A 26811-nucleotide genomic window follows, 5' to 3' on the forward strand; every position below is an offset into this window, starting at 1 on the left:
ATCCTTAGACCTCTCTCCTTCAGAGAGGTGCTTTTTGCTTACTGTCAGCATAACAGATTTTCCTTTGATAGTGCTCCGATAGAGAATTTAATGAACGTTTACAAGATGACCTTGCACAGTGACGACATTTATATGAATGACTATGTGGGGAGGGGGTTGAGGGTTTTGTGTTGGTTTTTGGTGCTTTTTTAAGTTTTTTTCCCTTAAGGTGACATGGTGATGCTCCAAGTAAAGCCTGAAACTTGGCTGAAATGCCTTCTCAAATAGTCTCTCTCATTCATCGGTGCTACATCTGAATTGTGGGGTAGAAAACACTTCCTATGTTCCACACCTGTATGGTGTGCCCTGGCCACATCTTAATCCACAGGAAACAAGACAATTTTTTTAACTTTCTCTCTCCTCTTATCTTCAGGTTTCCACAGAAGAGAAGCCACAACAGGCTCTAGCTGCATACTCAATCCGGACATCCAAGAAAGGCCGTGTATCCAAAATAACATCTATTTGATAATCTAAACATAGTCAGAGCTGCCTACAAGGAACTACTGTTGCAGTTCCTACAAATCTTAGTTGAATCTACAGGTCTGTTAAATCCCTAAAGCCTTCTTATGATCCCTTAGGCCATCCACAGTGAATAAATTATTAAAATATACACATAATTTAAGAACAAAGTATAACAATTCTTGACTTCTTGAAACCACATACTGAAATTCTACAAATGTAACATATTAAACAGTGAAATGAATGAATGCATCCTTTCAAAGGACATACTAAAATCTTCATGCCCTGAGTCCTGCAAAGAAATCCATTGCAACTGCATGGCAAGTTAGAGACAGTTACTAAGCCATATCTGCTTGAAAGCAGACCCTGGTGGCATCTATCTTTTAAAAGAAATCAGGTCTTACTTCAAGGGTACCGTTTGTGAGAAATCATTTTGCCAACTGGCACTGGGGAGATTAATTTTTACTGTCTTCACAGTGTCTCTCACCACATGCATATTCTCATCTCTTCAAGGTTGGAATTTGGCAGGGTCAGATGACACCAAGAGGAGGGAACAACAAACTCAGGTCAGTCAGTGCATTCAAGTGACCAGCTTACGTGGAGAAGCAGGAGGTCAGCTAGCCTGAACTTGCTTAAAGCCATAGGCATTTTGTGGAGCAGTTAGGGCAGTAAGCATGCCCTTAGGATAGGTGAGAAGGAAAATATCTACACTTGGGAGATTGGGGGAATAAATGAAAAACAGTGATAAACACTGGAGAAGGAGTGGTGAGTTTCAAGCACCAGGAAAAGGAAAGAGAATATTTCTAAATTTAAACTTATTAGTCTTCTCAACCTCTATCTTACTAAGTTCACAATTGGCCCTACAACTACCACCAAAGTACAGCACAGAGTGGAAACACAGAACCACCCAGTTGACAGAGGAATTATACCTGGGAGCATGTACAAACGTGCACACGGTAAGTGAAGGTGCAGTCTGACACGCAGATCCAGTTCAGGGTCTGCCTTGCGCTTTGATCTGAACTACAGTTGTCGTTCAGCAAATCAAACCATCAGATGGACGCTACCACTCTTTGATTTATCTTGAGTTGGCATCATATGAATTTTAGTCAGAGGACTATTGTTTAGAGTCACAAAAGAGTGTGGCACATGTGTGTTAGTACACATCCATGTGTAGGTGTGTACACACATGTGCTCCCTCACATAAAATATGCAAAGTACACTGTGGCCAGGTAACATGGTGTATAAAGCAGACGAGAGTTCCTAAATGCAAACACATGTATTTGGGTGGTGGGTCAACTGGTTCATAAAATATTTTCATAACATTCTTTTCCACTTCTGCATTATGACTAAAGCCAAAGAATCGTGTTGTAAAACAAAGCTTCTTCAAGCTGGAGAATCTATTAAGCTAATTTTAACATTCCTTCTAAAAGGGTTCTGCTTTTAAAGCAGTTTTTTGTTATTAGGTTTATCTTGAAAGTGGAAACTAATTGTTAGGGTAAGACTGTTGTGTTTAATTTCTTACCTGGTCATAGATAACCCCAAGCAGTAGCCCTAGACAGAGACAAAGCTACACAGACCTTCCCCTTAGACTAGTACTGCTAATGCCAAGCCCCAGTTCCAAGAAATGCTTACCATACTGTTTTCTGCCCAAAATATCTCCAAAGCAGGTACTACGGATTTTTAACAGCCATGAAACATGAATGAATTCCTCTTGTGAAGATGACAGTGTTAAAATGTCATGATTTCTACTTTCATGTCAACATCATCTCTCATCATCAGTATAGTTGTGTTTTTGCATAGGATTCTTTACTTCACTATTAGCAAAATGGGGATATTCTGTAACACCTCCTGAAGTATTAAATGGCAATATATTAATATTCACTAGAATCTGCAAAAAATTACTTGATGGCTCTAAGCCAAATGCAGCCAGACTCTTGGCTTTAGAGAAGAATTCATTGACCAACCGTTTATGCAGATAGAGATACATTGCCAGACCTGGATCGAACACTTGATCTCCGCATTTCCTACAGCAAAGATTTCATACCACAGACATCATATTACACAGCATAAAGCTTTGAGCTTGAAGGCGTCTCATCTAGCCTAACCTTCAGGCCAGCTTTTTGGACAAAATTGAAACCACGGTGGAGAAAAGACAGAGGAGTTAAATAAAAAAAAAAAAAAAAAAAAAAAAAAAAGCAGTATCACAAGCCTAGTCAGTATGTTAAGGACATTTTGCAATGCTTTTCACTAGCTGAAACAAGGGATCTGGACGCTTAGGACATTTAACAAAAGGTCTTTCCCCTACTCTTCCGCACGTATTCAGGTGCTCCTAACCCACTGGCAGCTCACTTATCCTTACTAGCTTTTTTTTGTACTGATGGGATTTGCTGAAGCACTGAGAACCAACTTCACAGAGATTTTTTTTTTTTTTTTAATTTTTTTTCCCCCACTGCTTGCAAGGGAGTAAGGGCTACGTCATTTACAGTATCAAATTATAATATCTGATAAAAAAATCCAAAATGAACAAAATACCTCACTTTTCTATTACTTTTCCTTAGTCGGAAAATGTGTTCTAAAATTAGGCCAGTGAAACATTAACCCCAAGCAAATTAGATACCTTATACCTGAATCTGTAAGATGATGAAACACAATTATCACTACACGCAGACCAGGCTTTCATTGACCCCTGCAAAATCAGGGCTTATGCTCACAGTTACTTATGTGGGACTCCATATAGTTTCTTTTGCAAACACTATATTTAATTTAAACAAAAAAAAACCCCACCACTCTACCAAAGCAGACTAAAGAGAAGGAGGGAGACTTGAGAACAATGTACACTTTCAGCACGAAAGCGCCATGATATCATTCTTTGGCTTGCTAATATATATACTTTGAGAGACTGGGGTGGGGAGGAGGGAAGGAAACAGAAACAGGGTTCTTTGTACCCTTATGAAACACCAAATGACTTCTTCTCCCTCTTGCCCCTCAGTAAATCACAGGGAAGTAGTTAAGTAACGTGAACCAAGAAATTAGCACAAACAGCATAGTCATTTCTGAAAACCTGGTTTAACTAAAATGCCAGCCTGTCATTTTACCTGATTTATGTGACTCTAGTTAGAAGGTTTCACATAGAATTCTGAACACCACTGTAGTTCTAGACCTTAGACACAACAGAATAATGATATTTAAAATACAGACTTTTTGCAAAGAAGATTTTTTCAGGCCAGACAGGATTATCCATGTGTTCTTTGTAACAGATGTCTGTGGTTTACATGTATACAGAGAATAAATCACAATAGTAATTATGCCTTGACATCAGAGGGGGTCTGTGGGGGCTGTTTTTGTTTGGTGTTTTTTTTTTTTTTTTTTTTTTTTTTTTTTTTTTTTTTAGCTCAAGCTGTAAACTGGCCTGCAGTTTACTTTTAGGTATTAATTTTACTTCCCACTTGCAGATCTCTTTGGCTTTCATGAAATTTTTTGTGTTTGAATAGGGAACAGACTGGAAATATATTTGATGGAACATAGAAAGTGGACACCATTCTAATCATGCCAAAAGAGAGAAGTTTACCTTATTTACAAGTGGAAATTATAACCTGTTGGCATTTAATGGGCTGCTGTACCAGCCAGGAACACTTGGGCAGCCCAAAGTCAACGTGGTGCACTTTTTAACTTTTGCTATGCTTTCCCATATACAGCATAATTAGATTACGCAATTAAAGATGGTCTAATCAACGTTTGGTTAGAAAAATCCACTGAGTTTCGCAACAAGTTTAGTGAATATCTGTTGTGGTTTCCACATTGAAAATTTATCCTGGAACAGAAGAACTACCACGTTTAAAAGCTAACCAAAGCAGTTTGAAAATTTTACACTAGCAAAAAGAGAAAACGGGAGTTGCTGTTGTTCACTTTATGTTTACATTTGCCTAACTAAAACATTCCAGTTGCATACTACCTTCCCTGCTTCCTTGATAAATCTCAGCCAGCTAGCAGAGTATCGGACCAGGAAGAGTGATAATTCTGATGGATTTATGCTGGATTCTACTTCTTCATCCCATGTAAAGCCCTTTTATAGACTTGCTTTTTCCATGCTTTTGATAGAAAAATAAAATAATAGAAACTCTCATTTTATGACCTAGCTGACCTCCTAATAAGCTCCATGTAAAATAACACTAGTAGTAGGGGACCAGGAAGCTGTCAGTTGCTAAGCCAAAAGGCCACATGTCTTTGGGCCTCCCTGCAACACCAGAACCATTTGCATCAAGCACATTTAAATGCATCATTGCTGTAATGGCAAGATTCCAAATTGTGCCTGGGATCAAGGCTGAAATTCAGATGTGTAGAGATTGAAGATTACACCTTTATGTCACTCAAAAGAAAAATTAAAAATCCAGGAGAAGGAAAGGGTTTGGATTGGGGACTGCTGGGACAGAACACAACAGAGCTGGAAACCAGTTCTTTCACATGAAGCAGAGGTAGTCTAACACACGTAAAACTTGGAGACTGAGGCACAAACACACTTCCTTTGTATTTAGGAAGTCTTTAAGACTGTTAAGTCTTCCTTCAAATGAGACAGGAACGTATTATAGCTATGCATTGGACAAATAGTTATCAACACATCTCCTTATGAATAAATAATTACTCTTAACTTCACAGGAACACTGCTGTATTTAAGATGGTCACATGTTTAAGATGGTATGCGAAAAGCCAGACTGGCAAAGGCTTTAGGTAGTAAATACAGCAGAGGAAGGAGCTCCTTTTCCTTTTGTGGTAGAGTTTAAAAGAAGATCTTAATGCAAATTAAAAAGTTACTTAATGATATTTCAGCATTGTTTACAAAAGCAATCCCAACCTCATAACTAACAGTAAATGGCATGTTTAGGGCAATGGTTCTGCCTCTCTTTTGACTTTTTAGAAGTGCAAATGGTTGAGAAGACAAAAGGCCTGTTTTTGACAGCAAAACCTAAAATGATCTATTCAGTTCTGATTTCAGTATGTATTTATCTAAACAGAGTGTTTATAACAACTAAAGCATTTTGACATCTGCTGCCATGACTGAAATACTAACTTGATAAAATACTACAATTTTAATGATCTGGTATGGTGACTTTTTGAGGGGTTTTGGGTTGTTTTTTAAACCTTAAGGTAAATCAATTTCTGGCAAGTTGAAAACAAGGCACAATAGCACACCACAAAGCAGTCTGAATCAACTGACACTGATTTATGACTTGAGGAACAATCTATATCTGGTCTTCAGTTTAATAGTTGTTGGTTTTTGGAAAATACCCTTCTGATAAATACTCGAGTCTGGGATCTCTAGAGTTTACTAAACTTTGCCAAAGAAAACGTTTGCTATATTTAATACTTCCTTAGAGCAACAGATTCTTCTTGTTTTGCTCCGAGTTTCAAAAATTAATGACAAAAAAAGAGCAGGAGAGATGCTCCTAATCTTCTGTTAAAACAAGTACAACATCTTTTCAAAAGTTTTATATCACTTTTACACAGATTAGATCTCAATGAGATTTGCAGAACAAGATTATTTTAAACTTTTTTTAAAAAGTTTTTTAGAAATTTGTGTCTTCACCATTTTTAAAATCAAAATATATGGTAAAAACTTTTTTCACATACAGCTATCCCTTCATGAAATAGCTCATTACTACAAGACAATCACAAGAAATCACTTCTGGACTTATGGATAGAAAACAATGTTGTTTTCAGAAAAGCTTAAACAATGGCACTGGGTATATGTTTTAACAGAACTTCATATGCAGTCTTAATTCCAAATTCCACATATGGAGTTGCTAGAAGTTTTCTCCCTTGGCTTTTGTGGGCTACCACTGACTGCTGTGTTTGTCCACCAACTTACATCTATGTCCTTAAGTTGTCACTTACTCTGTAGTGTTCATGTGATAACTAATAAACTTTTCATAACAGCAAAAAAATGTGGCAATTATAGCTTTTTAATGTTCCATTGCTAAAGGAGTAAAACTATGTAGAAAATAACTCTGTGCATAAATTAATGAATTTTCACAGAAGTATATCATTGGAATTGGACTCAAAAATGCTACTTCTAAGGCGAAGAAAAAATTAAACAAATAAAGTCAGGCTCAAATGCTGACCTTGGTCGAGCACTTGCAATTTCTGTTGATGAGAGCAGGAGCCATGGAAGCATCATTTTGGTCCCACGTGAACTGGCAGTTGTTTGCTGCAACTATTTCTGTTTGTGACCGTACAAAGAGGTCACACGTTAAAGAAGCAGAGACAGTAACTGATACAGTCTAATCTAGGGTCTGACGGTTACCCGGAAGAAATAGTAAAACCTATATTTTAATCTGTTCATGTATTTTGATAATAAACTAAATTTTATATGTGTTCTGCACAAACAGCTTGAACAGGCAAGTTATCAGAGCAAAATATACAATCAAATTTGAGTGCACAGATCCTCAAAACCTCTTTCCTTAATTTTCTTTTACTGTAAGCAAGAACATTTACCAACCATTTTTTAGAATTATTAACTTAGCAAATGAATTTTAAAACATGAAGTAAAATTAACTATTAATACTGTGCTAAATTATTAACAGCAAATTACATTTCAAAGGAAAAAAATATTACATTGTAGTTACATAAAACCTAAAAACCTCCACTTGCTCACTATATCCTAACAGTATTATTTCTTCGCCATTGCATATATAAGAGAGACACACCAAATTATCATGACTATTTCATAGTTTTTGGCTCCTAGACAGGTTAATAAATAATTCAAGGACCTAACTGTTACAGATAAATGTCTCACTGTTTTATCCTTTCTCCACCAGAATAAAATTATTCTTGATAAATTTTGGGTTTTGAAAGAGAAATCAATTCCTATTGACTCACAGGGATGCAGCTGAAGTTTTGTTTTGTTTTCTTTTAAAATTAGAACATAACATCTCAAGGTCGAATCTTGAAAAATCAATGTAAAAAAATCCCCCGTAACATAATTTAGAACAAAGAATATCTCAAATGGACAGTTTATTTTTTTAACCTATGAGATAAATAATATAATATACCATATAATTCTGTAAATTGATTAACAATCCAGTTAATCAACATAATAGAAATAGTGAGGAATTACGTGCTCCTCCTCACTGAAAACAACCCTGTAGGCAGCAAACCTAGGTGAGATGAATCCACACCACAGACTCTAAAAACAATATTCATTTTTTAAGAGAACAAAAACCAAAAATAAAATCTCAGCTCCCCCTAGTCTCTTTAGGAAGTGTGGGCATCTCACAAATTCTGCTAGAAAAAAAAATAAAAATCTTAGTGGAACAGAATGGTTGATATATTCATTGGTATGCAAGCCATGAATACTCTCGTGCTACAATGTCAAAATACAACGTTCTGTATTTCAACGTGGAAAAGAGGATTTGGAAACAGAGCATTTACTACTTTTTACTGGTTGGAATTAGAAGGCAGCACAGAGGACAAACTCATAAATAAACACATGGGATAAAATCCTGCCTCCTTTATTTATGGTAAAAAGCACTTTACATTCATCTTGCACGTTGCCACAGAGGTGCAATGAAGCTTAATTTCAAAATAAAATACGGTAGATATGAATAGTTTTTAGTGAACAACATGAATGCATACAAAGTGTAACTGGATGCAACAGGAGGAAAAAAACATTGCTTTCATACTGATAAGAGAACGATAAAGAAATAAAACACGTTTTAAAATGCACTAACATTTTCCTGTTATTTCAGGAATGGAAAGGCCAAACCACATAGTATGAAATATTTAAAAAGCCTACATACCTTTTCTGTTAAATCATTGCCAATTCAGCTCTATGTAGAAACATCATTCCTGAGTCAAGATAGAAAGCCCAGTTGGAAATTCTCATGTAAGCTGCAAGTTCTTTAATAATATTACCCTAAAGGTAAAGAATACTGCAATAGATAATTGATGTACTTTTATGGCTGAATCCTAAATGTTTAATGAGAATCTCTGATGAACACTGCAGAAACTTCAGTTTACTGCCACCACATCATCATTTATCGTCATTTCTCTAGATGGTAGCATGAGTTATGTTGATAGTGTAGAAGTATACTGTACACAAAGTATATCACAACTAAGAATCAGTGTTGGTTTGTTGTTTTTTTTTTCTTTTTCATTAGCATTGTATACTAATTATCTAAAGCTACAGTGAAGAATATCAACTTTAATTCACCCCATAAAATATTGCAGCATTGTCCTATAAAAGACAGATGTGCTCACCTCGACTGTGTTAAATATTATCTACGTTACTGTCATACAAGACCTTTTCACCTCAGCAGGAAGGAGGTTAAATAACAAAATGCAAAGCTTTGTGTTATTGTCCCTCAAGAGCAACACCACGACTAGCTGCATCTCCAGTTCTAATGCATCTGACTTACTAGTTCCAAAATGCAATCTTGAACTGCTGTCTCATCTTTAATGTAAAATTTATTAATGTCTCGGAAGTGTAAAATGGATTCTTACAGAATTATTAATCTATGAAACAGAACCACAAGAAAATGACTGAACAAGAAGGGAATACTTGCCCCTATTAACACGTTCAGTATAATCTTACGGGACCCAATCTGTAGTTCTCAATAATAAACTCTAAAAGCTTTTTCATTTTGCAAAGTAATTTTTGTCTGTAGACTAAGGGTGAAGTGGATTAGCAGTGTGTGCTCTTGGATATGCAGATGCTGATCCAGTACCTTTCATATAAAAGGGGTCAGAGGAGCAGAAAAAAAAAGCCGGGGGGGGGTGGGGGAGGGAGGCAAACAGGAGCAGAGTTACATAATTTGGTCTATTTTTATGCTCAGCATTCTAAGGGGAAAAAAAAAAAGCAAGCAAGCCTGAAATAGGGAGATCTGTAATACATAACATATTCACCTAGCATCTTTACTCATCTTTATTTACCTGTAAAGCATTGAGAAATTTTTTGTATAATTAGTTACTACGGAGAAAACACTGCTGATGCCGGCATGCAGAGCGATTTTACCCTGGCGCATCCCTGCCAGAGAGCAAACTGTCACCCAGGGAGGTCTCACTTCGCAGTCTTCAGCTCTTGCAGGCACTGGCTGCATTAAGTACACACCAAAGGCTTCCTAATCCTGAATCACAGTTTCACAATTTTTCGGTGGTGCTTTTAAAGATATTACATGGATGGCTTCAGAATACCCTACCCTGCCCTCCTGTTCTGAGCCACCTCCCAAGGGAGATTTCTCTTTCCACCAAATACATGGAATCTTATATTGTTGTAACTTGGACTCTAGGAGTCTAAATTATAAAGACCTTGGCAGGAAATTGCTGCAGGTGTATTAGTCATTTCAAGAACTAGAATGTGACACTTCTTGAAGATGCATTACATCTTACAAAAGTACAATATAATTTGCTAAAGATTTTTCAAACACCCAAGTGGAGTTCTTATTGAGCAATATTGCATAGAGGGAGACGCTGGGAATTAAAGACAACACAATATTTAATTCTCAACAGAAGGAGGTCACTAAAGCAAACAATCTAAGGTAGTGAGAAAAACTGCTAAGCTATTGCACAGCCTGTCAGTTCCACTGAATCAGAGTATTGCACTGGAGATACGTTCTGTCAAAACATTTTCAACGGAGACTAACGAGAACACCATTAGAATGAAAGCAAAAAGGGGTGACTCCATCACTTTATCATTAAATTAGCATCTAAGAATTTGACTTACACAGCTTTTTTGTAAAGTTTACAACGAACCCTTTCAAAGCATATTTGCTCACAATATGTGTTCCAAACTACCCCAGCACACACAAGTTCTAGACGGTAAATTAACATGGATGGCAATGCAAAAGAAGCAAGTGAAGGAAAAAATACAGGAACTAAATCAAGAGGGGGGAAAAATATTTAATTTCTAGTACTTTATGGGTTTGGCTAACCCTCAGTGAAAGTCTGTCAACCATTTAACTAGAAATTGTCAAGTCTTCACAGAACCAGATAGTGGAACTGTAGCTGCTCTTGTGCTCAGCACAAACACCGCAGCATCTAGTACAAAGTCAACAGAGAGACGTCCATGGGCTTCTCACTGCACGAAGGCTGCTAGGCCTGAATACGAAAAGTTCAAGGCACGACGGAGGAAAAAAAATAAAGAGAAAAAAGGAGAAGCAGGAGAGAAAGTGTAACATTGAGAACAAGCAAGCTGTAACCAGTTGGTAGAGGGCTGGGGTCTGCCTAATGTCACTCAACAGATTAATGGCAGAGTGAAAAAGAAAACCGATTTCCTGACTGTCCTATAGGCAGCACAGGACTCCAGTCCCCCACTGACATGTTCGGTGTCACTGTTTGTCCAAGAGCTTTTGAGTCTTGTGGACTGAATTCTACCGTCCCTTTAAGGCTTTTTTAAAAAACAGACAAACAAACAAAACCACCTGAGAAGGTTGAGAAGAATTCCACCTTCCCTAGCACAAGTACGACTGAAATGTGCCAGCTACTCTGTGAGCATAAAGCAGTTGGAGAGGAATTGACACATAGTAAAAAAAGTGTCCAGCCACCCACTGCTGGAAGGTCTCCAAAAACATCTTACACCTGGCACATAAATTAGGGCTGGACTTTAGACATGCCTTTCCCTGGGTCTTTTGCAGTCTAGAGTTGAGAATTAGTATGTTCGTCTATAAGCACGAGCAGACTGAGATTAGAAGCCCAAAGCTGCGGCCAACGGCTGCCACTGTCCTGAGGCCCGAGACGTGTTTTCAGAACTCACTCAACAAGAGGACTCCCAGGCATCCTGCTGCATCTCCTTTGGAGTTAGTTCAATTAAAACTCCTGATCTGCGTATGTTTTTGACATTTTAAACATCCCTGAAAGGTATTTGATGTGGATAAAGCTCTAGGTAAGGAATTTCAGTGCTAAAAAAGTAAACTCATTTTGTAGACTAGAAGTGAATGGGCCTGGGAAAAGCAGAACTGTTAAAAACCGTGGAATAAGGAGGACAATAAAAGCCAGGTAAATGATGCTGAAGAAAAAACAAAACGCAAAAGCACACCAAGCAAGAGCTATGAGCATGACGTATGTATTTGGATTGGAAAAGCAGAATAAGACATTTGAGTCTTGAGAGCTGTATAATCAGCCTGGTTTCCATTTTTCATTATTGCCAGTTCTTAGATGGTGTATCATCCCAACCTTGATGGTTTGGAGTAAAGCATGCTTCCATATTTATACATGAGTAGATTTTTCCCACCAGGAAAAGACAATATCGGAATATCGGACACCAGACTGTCTGCAGAGTGTCTATACACACATATACACACACACATTTTGATAGTGAATCCCAAAATAAAGTTTCTACACGGGTGCTGTAGCAGGCAAATAATGCCTTTCATTTCCTTGGATTTAGAGGAAGTTAATATTAAACAAGCACTTTATTATTTCTACAGCAAAATAATGCTAAGTGATATTAATGATTAAAAGTCCAAGGTCAAAAAGTGTAAGAGCAATCACATGCTTATCATCTAGTCTGCAAGGTAGAGAACACCTGGAAGTTATAGGAAAAATTACAGGCTTTAAAGCCAGGACCCATTTTATCATCCAATCTGACTCCAGTTGCACGAAGAAATAATTTTTCCACTGTGCAGAACCCAACGATTTGAATGGCATCCAGCGATTTGAATGTACCAAGCAACAGGACAGATCTTTTGAGAGAAGCTTGCTAGATTGTGGAAAGTGTACATCCACATATGTAATGTAATAAACACATGATAACTTGAAATAAGAATACTTGCCACTGAAATATAATTTATTTTTTTTTTAAGGCCTGACTGACATTTCTTACTATAAAAATCTCTATTAATCTAAATAACGCCTTTACTGCCTTCTGCAAGAAGTAAGCACTTCAAACTCTGTGATTTTTTTTTTCCAAGTTATATGCATTTGTGCAAGGTAAATTTTCATGACTTGCTAATTCTTTGTTTTTAAAAATAGTCTTACTAACTCAGTTCTACTTGGAAAGATTAAGTCTTGTTCCCTAAACTACTTCACGGCATAACTGTACAATCTAAGAGTGAATAGGCAAATAATTGATTGTATACGGCACACATATAGAGATCACACTAATTCTAAACCAATACAAATAAGCCGGTCACTTAATTTACTTCAAGTTATTAACATAATCCATTACTGTAAAACGTGTCTTCCAACAGTTCTGTGTAAGTAGAATTTAGACACTTTCATTCCTATGCAGCAGGAAGGAAAAAGAATTCATGAGCAGATAAATTTTTATGGAAAATAAATGTTTAGCATCCAAGCCAGCCACAGCATTATGGTAATCATGTTCCATTCATGCATTATGAAACTACTTCATGCGTGAAGAACTACTTTTGTGACAAACATTTTTACCAGCAGACTTAAGTATCTTAATGTTTTCATGGATTTTCATCATTTCCATTACTTCGTGAATTTCCATGGTTTATTTTCATCTCAAATTTAAACATTTTTCCATGTTAAAAAAAAATAACCTTTATTTAAGTGATTTTAATAGGACCATTACCTTAAGAAGCTACTACGATACAAGAGAAATTTTGAAGGACCATTCCCCCCTGCATTTTGCTACATATTCCAAAGTGGGGGTTTTTCCTTAATATTGCTTTAGATTGACATGTGTGATTTTTTTGCATTACTTCTATGTTCTGCCAGGTTTTATTTTTCTTTGCCATTCCTTTTTCGCTTGTTTCGTATACAGATATAAGTTAAGAAAAAGAGGGACTTGGACACTTTTTTTTTTTTTAACAGAACTTGTAGAACTATAATAAAACAAATATTACCCATATAATATAATAAAATATAATTAAATCTTTTCTGAAAAAAAAAGCTTAACTATCAATTAACAGGTGTTAACTCCAATTTAAACTTAGCATTTATAATGTTTTATCACACGGCAGACTTGTAACATCACTGAAACTATATAGGTTTTAAGTCCTATATAGGTTACTAGTGAACGCCAATAGAGGCAGTAATGGGTATACTACGCCAACTTAAAACAATGACATTTTCAATCTCGATTCAACTGGAACGCGTTGGGTTATAAACAAGTGGCATATATCTGACTGTGTCATGCTGTGTAAAGAACATATAACATAGGTGGAACTATCTCAGCAGTATCAAATAGGGTGCCAAATATCAACAAAATTAAAAGTCAGCTATGCATCTCAAATGTGTTTCCTCACAAGTGTCCAAAGGATTCCAAGGAAAGGCTAATAAATCTACTTATGTACACAATAAGAGCATGTAGAATGAAGAGTAAAAACTTACTGTGATCCAGTGAAGCATTCCAAAATGAGGTTCAAACTAACCAAAACCAAAAGACAACTGACTTTTAAAACCTAGGAATATGGGCTTGCTCCCACTGAAGTTCATGGCAAGTTTCCACTGATAGCAGCATTGTAGGAATGATCTCTAATACTGTAGTTTAATGTCTAATCTATATTACTGTTATTTTTTGGAACAATTCAACTTGGAATGCAGTAGCGTGATATGAAAAGGGTGTTTTGTTTGCAAACTTGGAATGAAATCTGACTTGGACTAGATTGCACAATAAAGAAGCCAGCTAAAGGGAATTTGACACTCACCATTCTGGCAGAAAAACTTAGTTTATCAAAAGTAGAAGATTAAAAATACTTTGATATTGTTATTTGAAATGAAAATCAAAAGGAAGATAACAGAAGTGTTGAACCATGCCAGATTACTGGGATCTTTGGTTAATGAACATTACCTTCTTCAAAGATGTTTGAAGCTAGTCATAAAGCTAGTACCTATAAATACTGCAGAATTTAAAAAAGTCTCACTGGCTACAAAACAGAAGAGCTATTAATCCTTTATACTAGCATGTTACATCTCAAACTATCTGTGACAAATCCTGCATTTCTTTTTCTTTCTGAACTATTACTGAATTAATTGGGAGTTTTCAATCCTTATTCAACACAATACTTAAACTGTTCTCAACCTTATACACATGAGAAAACCTAAATCCTTATCTAAATTATACTTCATTGTAAGTTAAGCAGAAGTATATTGCAGAGCAAGCACTCTGGTGTTTTGTTGAACTAGGAACTTGACTTCTACAGATGGGAAGGAGTCCCTCTGACTTCTTTTGTTCTCACAAGTGCTAAATCCTCAGTTTTATCAGGCCGCAGTATGCCATTAGCAAAATAGGGATAACAGTTATTTGAAGGCAAGAGCTATCATTTTGTCAAGTCATTACTCAAGGACAGCACATGCAGCGAGGAAAATGGAAAGAAGCATAGCATGAATCAGATTCTTAACCTACTAGTACAGAATAATATGATTAGCATATTTTAATTATTGTTACCATAAGCATATATAGAGACGATTAAGAGGTTCAAAATTAAGTTTGGATAGCATATTTGTGCTAAATTCAGCCAGATACTAACGCTAGCAAATATTTACATTAATGATTAACTTTGTGCTATGGAAGTTAATATACTACATACAAAGTCTGAAATACAGCACTGGGTTTGGAAATATCTGTTGATCAAATGAAGTACTACGGACATTAATGTTTTGCTCACTCTACTTGAGTAATATATCTCAGTCATGACTTGGCAACTCAATGATCATGAAGTCTTTGATCCGTTTCCTGACCTGTCAAATACTACCAGTCAAAGCAAAGTGGGAGAATGGTTGTTTCAATGAAGTGGATGTTCTTTCAAACCAAACTGAGAGGAAATCATCATCTGTTTGTGAAGACTTTTGGTTGCCATTGATCAAAGACACAGCAAATTCAACGACCTAAAGTTAGAAGGATCTACCACATGCTAATAAATCCTTGAGTCAGTTAACCCACTGTAGTTTATTCCCCAACAGCGTCACAAAAACATGCTGGTTAATAAGAAAATATTTTCTCCTTTTAATCAATTATATCATTTGCAAAGCGGAAGGTAGCATATACTAGCAATCCATTACAAAATAAAAAATAAAACTTTTACCCTAATAAAGAGGATCTTCTCTCCAACTCTGTATCTTCCTTGTGAAAGACGCTCCACACAGAACTTATTAGGGCATTTACAAGGTGGATCTTCAGAAATGTGTTTAACCTGAAAAGCACGGACATTATTAATAGAAACTGTTTAAAATAACATGTGCAGGAAAACATTCAGGAAGATATTTGCCATAATATATCACTAATCTAAGTCTTCATTGATGATATTTTCTTAGTTTTTCTTAATTTTCTTAATATTTCTGTAATCCCAGACTATGGTGCTTCCAATGCCAAGAATGATTTTACAGCTGTGATGAGGTAAAAATAGAGACGAGTTTCACTCAGTTCAACATAAAATTTGCACTGTTTAACTGAAGACATACAGTTTCTTAATTTTAGTTTAGCATCAAGCTTTTGTAGATGTGTTCTCAGTATTTTATGGTGAATCAGCTCAACTGTCAAAGAGCTAGCATAGCTGACAGGCAAAATGAAGATGTCATAATGACGTGGTTTCCCTTCTAAATAAATATAATAAATACAGAAGCATCTTGCGTATCAATAGAAGGCCCTTCCCAATACCTTCACTTTGCACTTTCAAATAGTGCATTTACACCTTAAAAAAAAGCATACAGAGAATACTGTGACATAATCACAAATCCATGCCAAGATGCTCCCCAGTATCGCTAACCACCCTTTGATGATCTCCACCTGAGGGCATTAGTGCAATCGAGTCTAATTTAAAGGGGCCTCAATAGTGTTCTACTTTATCATTGCCAACAATAAGGGCTGAGAAAATACAGATGAAAACTGCTTTCCTACTTTTTATCAGCTGCATCAGCTTGACTTCAGCCTCTTGTGAAAACTTGGTCTTGCACGTGCTACCAAAGACTTTAATGCTTAGTAAAAATATATTTGGTACTCGTCAGTGATTGGAAAGTAGCACAACCGTCAATGCCAGAAGAGCAGATCTGCTTGAGAAACTCTTATTTGACATTCAAATCGCACTACTGCATAGGAACAGCAATAACAAGTGCAGCATTTTCATATACTGCGGTTTTCTTGGATGAATGCTGACCTAGCATGTCAAACAATGCAAAATGCTGGAGGAAATTCCTAGAGGTTTTCTCCACTTCAAATAATATTCCAAAGACCTTTTCAAATCCAGTTTGTAAACCAAGGCCTGAAAAACGGTCTGAAGTCCAGGGAAGAATATTCTCAGAATAGCTAACAAATAAAAGTCTTAAACTGTTTCAGAAAAAAAAAAAAAAAAAAAAATCACGGCAAAGCTATGGCACTCTGATAGGTGTTTTGGTTATCTTCAATAAATGAACAGGTAAGGCTCCTGAAGTACAACAAATGTTTTTCAGATCTCCTTTCAGAATAAATTTATAGTATGTTAAATAAACCACAAAGAAATTAAAAGTTAACCATACCATGTTTCTATACTACAATGGGTAGCAAAAATGCTTTTGAAACTAGTCCAGTTGATCAATTTAAAGGCTTCCCAAATATTTCTGAAATTGTTCAATGTTGTTATCTGAATAACTTTTTTTACTTCATGGAATAATTTTTTATAATTATTCTTTTGTTTTGGGGGTTTTGTTTGTTTGTTTGGTTTTGTTTGTTTGTCTTTTTTTAAATGAGGGAATGATATTTTTGTGAAAAATTTCATTTGAAAATAACATTTAGCAGAAGAACTCTACATGTATTTTACTTGAGAAACACTTTGTGTGTATTAGATGAGTTGTCCTCAGTTTGAATCACTGAATTATTTCAACATTAATTATTCCAGTGATTTTTATGAACAAATGGCTGAGTGTTCGCCTCCATTTCTGGAGAATCAAACTATTTAGATAGTTAGTGTACAATAAGAATAAAATCAATGGTGAATGACTTAAATCCAAGTGCAGGTTGCTGAGGATGCAAAAGGTGCATTCCTGTATCTCTTGGAATGTGGTACTAAGACTGGGATTGTGCTTAGAGGACTATTTGGCAATGGCTCTCTGAACATTGACCAATAATCAGCAGTTTCTGACATAATAACCTGTGGCAGTTATCACCTCTGGAGACACTCTTGAAATTCAAAGCTGAAAATGGATAATGTGAACTATGCCTTATTAGCTGCATCTACTAGGGTTCATCTAAGCAAGCAGAAACCCAGAGCAGTCGGACCTTACAGTTTCAAGGTTGTTTTGAACAGTGTAAGCAAAATGGAGCCCTCATAGTCCTGTGGAGAATGAAAGCCAACAGACTTATACTGGTGTAAAACAGGATAATGAGACCTTCACTGCTGATCCTGCTATTGAAGGCTTCCATTACCTTACTACCCCAAAGGACACAGAAGTGTTATTGAGTGGAATTTGGAAATCAAATAAGGAAGCAGAGGGAAGAATTATATCCTATTTTATTTTGTGTCTGGACTATATGAGCACTGCTGTTATTTTATGGTGTGAGTGTCTGGGGCAGTGTGGGTCAGGAATCTAGCTGGATGAATTCCATTCTGTTTCTATCCTTACTACTTTCTAAATTAAAGGAGGTGGTTAGAGACAACCTTCATACTCTCTTCTGTTCCTACAAGATATGCAGTCACCACTCTCCTTCTACACGTAACTGTTCTTTCTTAATTCTGTTGAAACATAAGTGGGTGGTTTTGCAAAGCTAAGAAAGAAATACAAAATGTAAAAAAACTTAAATGTAATTATTTGCATCAAATAGTACAAGCTATTTCAATAAAATGAATGAACATTATATTCCATCTGCTATTTGTAACAAAAAAGTGGCACATGGATTTTTCAAGAAGTGCTTTGTAACTCCCAGGTGGCACATCTACCTTGTAATATAGTGGTTACTATAGCAACTCCTTCTTTTTATAGAATATATTTGTACTTTTCAAGTTTAACCTCTTCATTGTCTCAAAATGTGTCCTTTTCATCTGATTCCAGCTGTTTCAAATGAACCCCTGTAGGGTTTCCAACAGAGAAATGAGCACTACAGTATAGCGCAAAGAGTTTAATGAAATTCAAAGCAAGATACTTTCTTTCTAACAATGAGGGAAAAATGCTTGCTTTTTTACCACATGATAAACATGCAGAATAGCAGCATAAAAATTAGGCTGAGATAACTTGAAAGTGTTTGTTAACAATCTGTACAAGTCAGTATGGGCCAAATCTCCTACTCCTGACTCAGTCCTTTCTCAGACAAAACACTAAGTGGGAGTTGATGAATAAAAAGTGAACAGAAAAAGAAAACAGAGTAATAAGAAGGGAACTTGGCCCTAAGCACAAAGCTAGGCTAAACTGCAGATCTCCTACACAGTGCGACATTTTTTCCAAACTTCAGGCATAAATAATTGTGGTCAAAAATAAATTGACTCTATCAGTCTGCAAATCTTTAAAATACAGTGAGATGCTAAACTCAGGCTTCTGTGTGCTTTGCAAGTAAGTGCATACCAAAACGGGTCAGAAAGGAAGAAGCTTCCTCCCTCAACTTACAGCATCATCCAACAGTTTCCCTGTGCTCTTTTTCCCAGGAGACTTCGTTGGTGACGGTGAAGGAGATGGAAGGGGGGCTGAGAGCGTTTCCTCTTGTTCGATCTCTTTTTCCAGCTTTATTAACCCAGGAGGCTCCACCCCAAACCTTTTGGAAACGTGCAAACAAATTACAAGTCCTTCTACAGTATTATGTATTTTAAAAGAAAACAGTGGCAAGAATGTATACTTTCTGTATTGCACTATTGTGCAATAATAGAATGCTACAGACATTAGTAAGCATGTATAAAATATAGCCATCATTAATGTCATCATTCCAAATCAATACAAAAAATTAATTTAGATGAAATCTCTCAGTTGACCAAATTTACAGGAAATACAGGTTGTTCTCAACTTCTCTGGTAACATGTATGTTGGTGAATGACTAATTTATGAACGACACTAGGCCTCAAGAATTGCTACACCATGCAGGAGAGATTCACTTCCCCACCACCACTCCTCAAACGAGATCCTTTCAAATTACTTGACAACTTTTATTTTGTGTTACTACTTTCCAAAGAAATCCATATGAAAAGGGATTAAAGCTTATCCTGGTCTCAACTATTGCGCTGAATTTATAGATAAAAAAATTGACACATGGCCCATATTTTTTCAGAAGTGGCTAATGCTCTTTCTAACCAATTTTTGACATCCAATCTTCAGATCTCTGTTTCCAGTGGCAAAACACTTGTAGCTCCAACTAAAACAAAATACATGCAACTTTGGCATGGAGCACGTCAAACACAGCACTTGGAGAGTGAGGTTCTTTAAAACAATGCCTGCTTTTGAAAGCTTTATGGCAAGTGATTAAGTCAGTATCTCACAGCAAGCAGCAGAGCTTGGACAGATGTCAGAAGTCTAAGAGCCCATCCCATTTTCCTGATCACTGATAATTCCCCTCTGTTTTTTTTTTTTCTTTGCCAACATTGAACAAAACCCAGAAGAATAGAAAGATTTCCTTTTTCAGAGAAGAACTTCAACTTGGAAAAGTTATTATGCCAGGTAGGCTTCTCCTAGCAAACTACTTGTATAAATGAAACCATATTTTCTTTTGTAGTAGAAGAGTCCACAGCCCAGATGCAGAACTATGCTGACTTATCTAGGCAAAGATCTGGACAGTAAAATATTGAGCAGCAACAAATATATTATGAAAATCTAAGCTAAATACCATAATAATATTAAAAGTGTACAGAGAAAGTGCAAAAGCGCATATACTCTCTTTTGTATTTTTATGATAACTTTTAATTTAATCACACTACCACCTAGAAAATTAATATAAAGAAAACCAAGAACCAAATCTGTGCTTGTATTGGCTTCTAACTGGTGCAGTCTGCCTAATGAAAAGTCATCCAACATTGAAGCAAGCACTTATATACAATCCATTTACTTCCTGTCTGTCTGCAGATGCCGACAGGCTGTAAATCATTAAATTCCCACTGGGGTCTAAGCCTACACCTGCATGCAGCCTTACTCATCAAATAAAACTCTTCCACTCTAAGCAATGTTGCTTCTACTGCTTTTCATAATCTCCAATTTTTGTCATTGTGACAGACTTTTAAAGTTCCCTGTATTTCCAGTATTTTTAATTCCTCTGATGCGGAGTTGAAAAATAAAACGAATGAACAAACATATACACAGTTTTTTCCACATATTGCATCAACCTGCAGTAAAGTTGCTGCAAAGCTGAAATGGTAAAACCCACATCTTTTCTGGGAGGGGTAGAGGTGCAAACTCTAGTCTGGAAGGTATGCTGAGAATTTCCTTTTCTGCTCTTTTCTAGCCTGCCTTCTCATAACTACAAATGAAGCAGCATTGGACTGTAACCTGATCTCCACTAGACTTCTTAGAGCACCACTTCCCATTTTTACCAAGGAAAAATTGAGTACAATAGCAGAAAGATCTTGATATTGCCCAAGAGTAAATTCAAAAGACCTGTGGGGGTTGTTTAACTCTCCAGAGTTTAATAGTTAGCCAAGAACTTCATTCTTTCTGCAGAAAAGATAATTTGGCTGTTTTCCATTGTATAATCTCTCTTTAAACATACACACAGACAGCACACATACATATATTTGCAAATAATTACATTTTCCGTGATGTCTTGATTACGAAGATTACACAGCGATCGATTCTGTCCTCACGTCACTTTATTTCAAATGACTCGCTCTGACTTTAAAACACTTTGGGAGAATGTTGGACCTGTGCAAGCCACTGCAACAGCCCTGTGTATTGTTAAGGCTCAGTTTCATCCTGTAGGACACTTCCCTCTCTCATAAACGTTCTCATGACATCTGCTGGTGTACACAGTGGTTTATTTTAGCTATTGAAATTTCACAGATTACCTGAACAACTGAAATCCAGGATAGTTTATCAGGCTATTCTGTTTTTATTAGTACCTGAGCTTTGAATTGCCAGTCTGAGCCAACTGGTCACACCAGTTTTCCGCTCACTGTGTAGTCCATCCATCCACTCCATCTCTCTCTAATTTGGCTAAAAGAACACTCGGGGAGAATATGCTAAAGCATAAGTAAATTATCAACTTTTTCCCTTCATCCACAGAGTATGTGTTGAATGGGTTCAAGTTTAGTAGGGCAGAGCTCAATTCTATCTCCACCTGAAACAATCCCCCTTCCCACTCACTGGTGCCTCAATCCCAAGCCTATTTCCTTAAGAAGACCTAGGCTGATTTATGGGAATTACAGACCCTGAAGACTAACAGTAATCTAGCCGGGCAAAGTGTGCCAGTAGCTGGCTGCTTGTGATGACTAAACCACTTTGAACATATCTTTCTGCTTCTAAAACAGAAAAGCAAAAGAAAAGTAATGTTATGCAGCGTCTCTTACTCTTTTCTTTCTTTAAAAACATACTGAGGCACCTTTTCAAAGATCTCTGCAGCTCCTGTTCTGGAAAGCAGGCCCCTAAGACTGTCAACAGACCCAGTTTGCTTTACAAAGCAAGCATACAACTGATATCTCCATTTTAAAGCAGCACAAAAACAAGGTCACTTTGATGTGCTCTTTCCTATGCTTAGTGGAAGTAACTACCTATTCTCCCTTTCCATATAGTTCTAGTGTAGCACATGTCAGGCAAAATTGGCATCACATATTTGCTTTTCACTTACATTAACCTGATGTTCCCCTTGCAGTTTTTGTGCACTTTGGACACTTACAAGGTTATAAATGGGTTTTTGTCTGTTTTTTAAGAGATACTAGAGTAGGAACAAGTAGGTAGACATACATTATTTGACTCCTAAGCTATAAACTAAAATATGGTAACATAAATATAATATATAAAATATATTACTGGTACTTGGCTGTATCAGTGTATACTACTGTATATACATGTATTATAGATAAAAAATAAAAATATTTTAAAGGCAAAGGGATAGATATGCATGATAAATGAAAACATGGTTCATTTATTGGTTCAGTATTTGTTTTCATGCCTGTTACACAGAACATCTGAGACATTGAAGCTTAAGACAAAAAATATGAAGGGTCAGATTCTACCTTAATTCCCATGTAGATCTGTTGAGAAATCAAATCTCATTGCAAAATGAGATTCATCTAACTCAACCAACTGTAGCAGAATCCAACACTACCTAACCACTGACCTGCATTCCCTGAGGAAGCTGGTTACTACTAATAATCAAACTGGGACAGACATTCCTGACAGATACGCCCTGGGTGTAGGATCCTTTGGATGATGGAAGGACTATCTCCAAGCTCTGAAAGCACTATTTGTTTGCTCAGGTAAATTAAGATTTTTAAGATTTTAATGAAAATCAATTTCATTGAGCACTTACAGATCAGAATACTTTCTTATTCATGGAAAGTTAATTTTTTCCTTTTTTTTTTTTGTCCATGTTGGACTGAACCCAAGTTTTGACGGTAAGAACATTCCTGGAAACTGGAAATAAACTCTTTGTCTGTCCAATGCTATTCCTATGCAAGCTTCCACTGACAGCCAGGGCTTTTCTGAAGCTTGACCAACAGATAAATTTCTAGTCAAGCAGCTTCTCAAGTGAGTTGGATTCACAAAATATCCATAACGCAACTATAACATGAAAATACTAGTCCTTAAGCTAGGAATAAACAGAGGTGTCCTTTGCATTGATTATAACCACAAGGAATTCTTCTGAAATTAATGAAACTATTTGAATAGCAAGGCACTTCGATTTGATACACATGGATGAATGCAACTGCAATTTACATGCAAGACTGGGCAGCAGCACTGCTATTTGTGTATTTTGTAGCAAATCTTGTGCGCTAAGCTGGTGAAATCTGCATCTGCAAAAACGGGAAAACATCACATTCTAATTCCTGTCGTTTTGATCGTCTAGCAAAAGTCACTGTTGTCTTGACATCAAAGATCAAGCTGCAATGTATTGAAGGTCCAAGCTGTCTAGAATCATCTGACAGAGATAGAACACAGACTGTTAACTCAATTCTTGTATTGTTTCTGTTGGTGAAAACCAGAGATAAAATCATTTAAATAAATAAGATAAGCATCAGTGTTGCTTCAGTCAGATTTATGTCATCTGAAGATCAATTTATTATCAGTAAAGTTAATGAAGTCTCAGTTGTTTATAAAGAGACCTGACTGTTAGAAGGAGAAACAGCTCAAAGCTTTATTTAGAAAAAAATTCTCAACTCCTCTTCCTCCTAAATATGAGGGTAGCCAACAAATACCTTCATTGAGGTTAACAAATATAATAAAATTTTTGTACCGTCACAACTGCCCACAAGATATTCTTGAGTGACATCAAGACAAGCGTTCTCCTTGAACCTAACGAGCATAAAAGTTCGCTTGAGATGTGCTGATTTAACAAGTCTCTCAATAGCCACCGCTGTCAAGAATGTAAATATTTCTTCATTCTTTAAATATTTTCACCTACCTTGCTGCAATCCTTCCAAGTTCCAGCAAACAAAGGCACACTTCTCTTGGCTGCTTGTGGAGAACTGGAAGAGCAAAATGAAGACAGAAAACATTTATAAATAAAAGTATTTTAAAGAACTTAGTGATGAATGGAACCTAATCAACATTTGTAAATCTTGACTCAGATAAAACGTGTTTTTCTTTGGCTTGTAGTGGAGTTTTACTGGAATAAAAAGGATGGGATTGAGGAGTGGTTCTCAGAGTGCAGATGATTTAGGAAGTTCCCATTTAGTTATCCTTTAGTTCCTTTGAAAATACCATTCTAAATCTAAATCACTGAGTAATTATTTAGGCTATTTGGTAACCCACAAGCAGTTCACAACTATTTAAAAATCATCAAGAGCTCTGACAGAACACTAAACTAGTAGAATATGAAAAATAAATTAATAATATTGAAGTAATGCTTTTCTTTCTACAAACTAGGAGAATTCCTATCCTTTAGATCACTATTTTCCTTGCCTATTTAAATCACAAAAATAACAAAATTGCACTCACAAAGATATATCTCATTATAAATTTGGTCCTGAATTTGTTGTACATCTACTCTTAAAACAAATATGAAACTTGAATAATTTAGGAATTCAGCTCATCATAAAACAAAATTCAACCAAACAAAAAACTTGTCTTCTGTATATATACACGTATATATGCAAGTTTTTATGCCTGGATTCCACACAAGACCCGTAGTTTTTAAGCTTCAGAAGCAGCTGTAACACAGCATGAACTTCTCAGTAAGAAATACCACCACAATCCGAGAAAATTCTTTTTTCCCCACAATTCAGATAGGTAATGTTCTGTAGAGAAATCCATCAAAATATATAAGCAAAATCCAAAATCAATAGATGAAGGTAGGCCTGTGGCTGTTTGCATAATCAACTCCCAAAAAGTCCAAAAAAGAAAGGAAAAAAAGAAGAAAAAGGAAAAAAGGAATTATGAATGCATTGCCATCTTCTCTCCAGAAATACCTATTGCAGTAAAATCCTCGTGTTGTGGATAAAACTCAGGGTTTAGAAATTTCCACAACAATCATAAGATTTGTACCTTATAATTCAGATTGAATTGACACCAAAAAATAATTGCGTGAATATTTGTCTAAATCAGAAAAATAAAAACAGCAACAAAATTGATTTGTTTTTAATGAGTTAAGGTGAATACACCTGCTGTATAAACATATTGGTTATCTAAAGACTCACCTAACTTAAATGCATGAAGAAAAAAATACCATACCTGAAAAAGATATTTCAATGTCTAGTTAAAACTCTGAAAGCGATTGCTTTGTCCTATACTGTACGTATGAGACCCAGAATGGGAATCCACAGGCTTAAACATAACTAATGCCTACCGGGGCAGATCTTCAGCTTCTGCAACTTCATCTTCCAGCTCCACTGACTGGTAAATTGTGTGAGTTGAATGCTCATCCCAATAACTTTTACTAGGCATCTTGTACTAGCTGTAGCACTTTGAGATGTATGCATTATTCTCATCCAAATATATTTCCGGAAGTGAAACTGCAGAGCATGAAAACTAAAATGGCACCGCTCTATGAAAAGTATTTTTTATCCTTCAGCCATCTGTTATTAGGACGATAAGATGCAGACTTGGACATTCAGTTATTCTCAGTATTCTTCCTTGCCACAGAACAGTAATTTTATGAAACATTTAATCTTCACTAGTAATCATCATTTTTAAAGTGCTACATTCATGACTCTAGAAATGTATTCTGTTGCTTTGGTTCTAAAGCAGTTGGGACTGCCCCAAAATAAAACTTGATTTTAAGAAATAAGGCATCCTCCAAAATAAAAATGGAATAAACTAGTTTTGGAATAGACAAAGGGAGGCCAATATTTCTAAATTGCAATTCACACATGTACACTTCTGAATTACTTGTGGAAGGGAGGAGGAAAACAAAGGCTCAAGTAATATTACGTGCAAAAAGATCCATACGTAGAATTGGAAGAGGATTTGATTAAGAAAGGTAAAATGTTTTTCTGTCGACGCTTAAAGCTCCTCTACCCAAAGAAAATTCAAAGTCCTTTAGCAAATCTGACCCAACATAATCTAGACATTTCATGCATTTCACATCAAACAACGTGACACAGTGAAATCATTGTTAGAGGATGAAGAGCTGTGCAGGCAATAAGCAGCCACGAAAACAAACATCTTGTCATCTGATAAGAGGACGGTGACACAGTGCTTCTGACACGAAAATGTTAGCATTCCTGAGGACTATACCAGCATACGTATTTGGGAACTTTAGAGACAAACAAATGTTATTTTGTATACTGCAATACCCACTGCAAATAACTTAGATTCTCAAACCAAAATTTGCATTATTTTTTTTCCCCGAAAGCACAGCTGTTTAATGAGCTACCACCTCTCAAGAGAACGGTCAGGAGTTACAGCAAAAGCCACAGAGGCACAAGACTGCATCTCCACACCTATCTTAGTCTCAAACATTCAGTATAACTTTGAGCAAGCAAATAAGACCATTGCCTTTTGGAACAAGTAGCACTTTTAAGTGCCCTGATTTTTGAGTACTTATTTTGAGATACTTTTTGTTTCGTGATATTCCACAATAACTGAAATAACTAGATATTTACAGTCACTTTCAAAAGGCTGCCTCCTAAGCCTTTTCAAAAAAAAAAAAAAGGTACCTTTTCCATCTAGAGGTACAGAAAGAGAAACATTTCTTATATTTCCTTTCTTAGTTTTACTTATAGAAGTTGAGTCAATCAATAATTTTGAAGCACTTCAAGACATCTGATAGAAGAGATGGCAAAAACTATTTCAAACGCTCTACACAGCATCAAAATCACTTATTTCATTATTTAAAATAAGTATGCCACTAAAACAAAAAATTGGTAGAAGTCCTTATAA

At 36.2% G+C, this 26811-nt stretch overlaps 1 protein-coding gene across 10 annotated transcripts in view; it reads right to left on the bottom strand.

Moving 5' to 3' along the window:
• The window catches only part of GAS2 (growth arrest specific 2), a 118462-nt gene that overhangs the window by 29383 nt on the left and 62268 nt on the right, over positions 1-26811 (bottom strand). For 9 of the 10 annotated variants that reach the window (XM_074586280.1, XM_074586283.1, XM_074586285.1 and 6 more), the window contains 3 exons: positions 23894-23957; positions 18964-19108; positions 15480-15587 (listed from right to left, as the gene is read on the bottom strand). In XM_074586280.1, the coding sequence (XP_074442381.1) occupies positions 15480-15587; positions 18964-19108; positions 23894-23957 (317 nt within the window). Of the gene's footprint in view, positions 1-15207; positions 15588-18963; positions 19109-23893; positions 23958-26811 lie in introns of those variants that run through there. The other variant, XM_074586290.1, reaches the window with a different exon arrangement.

Source organism: Larus michahellis, chromosome 4 (assembly GCF_964199755.1).
Source record: "Larus michahellis chromosome 4, bLarMic1.1, whole genome shotgun sequence".
Classification (NCBI taxonomy): domain Eukaryota; kingdom Metazoa; phylum Chordata; class Aves; order Charadriiformes; family Laridae; genus Larus; species Larus michahellis.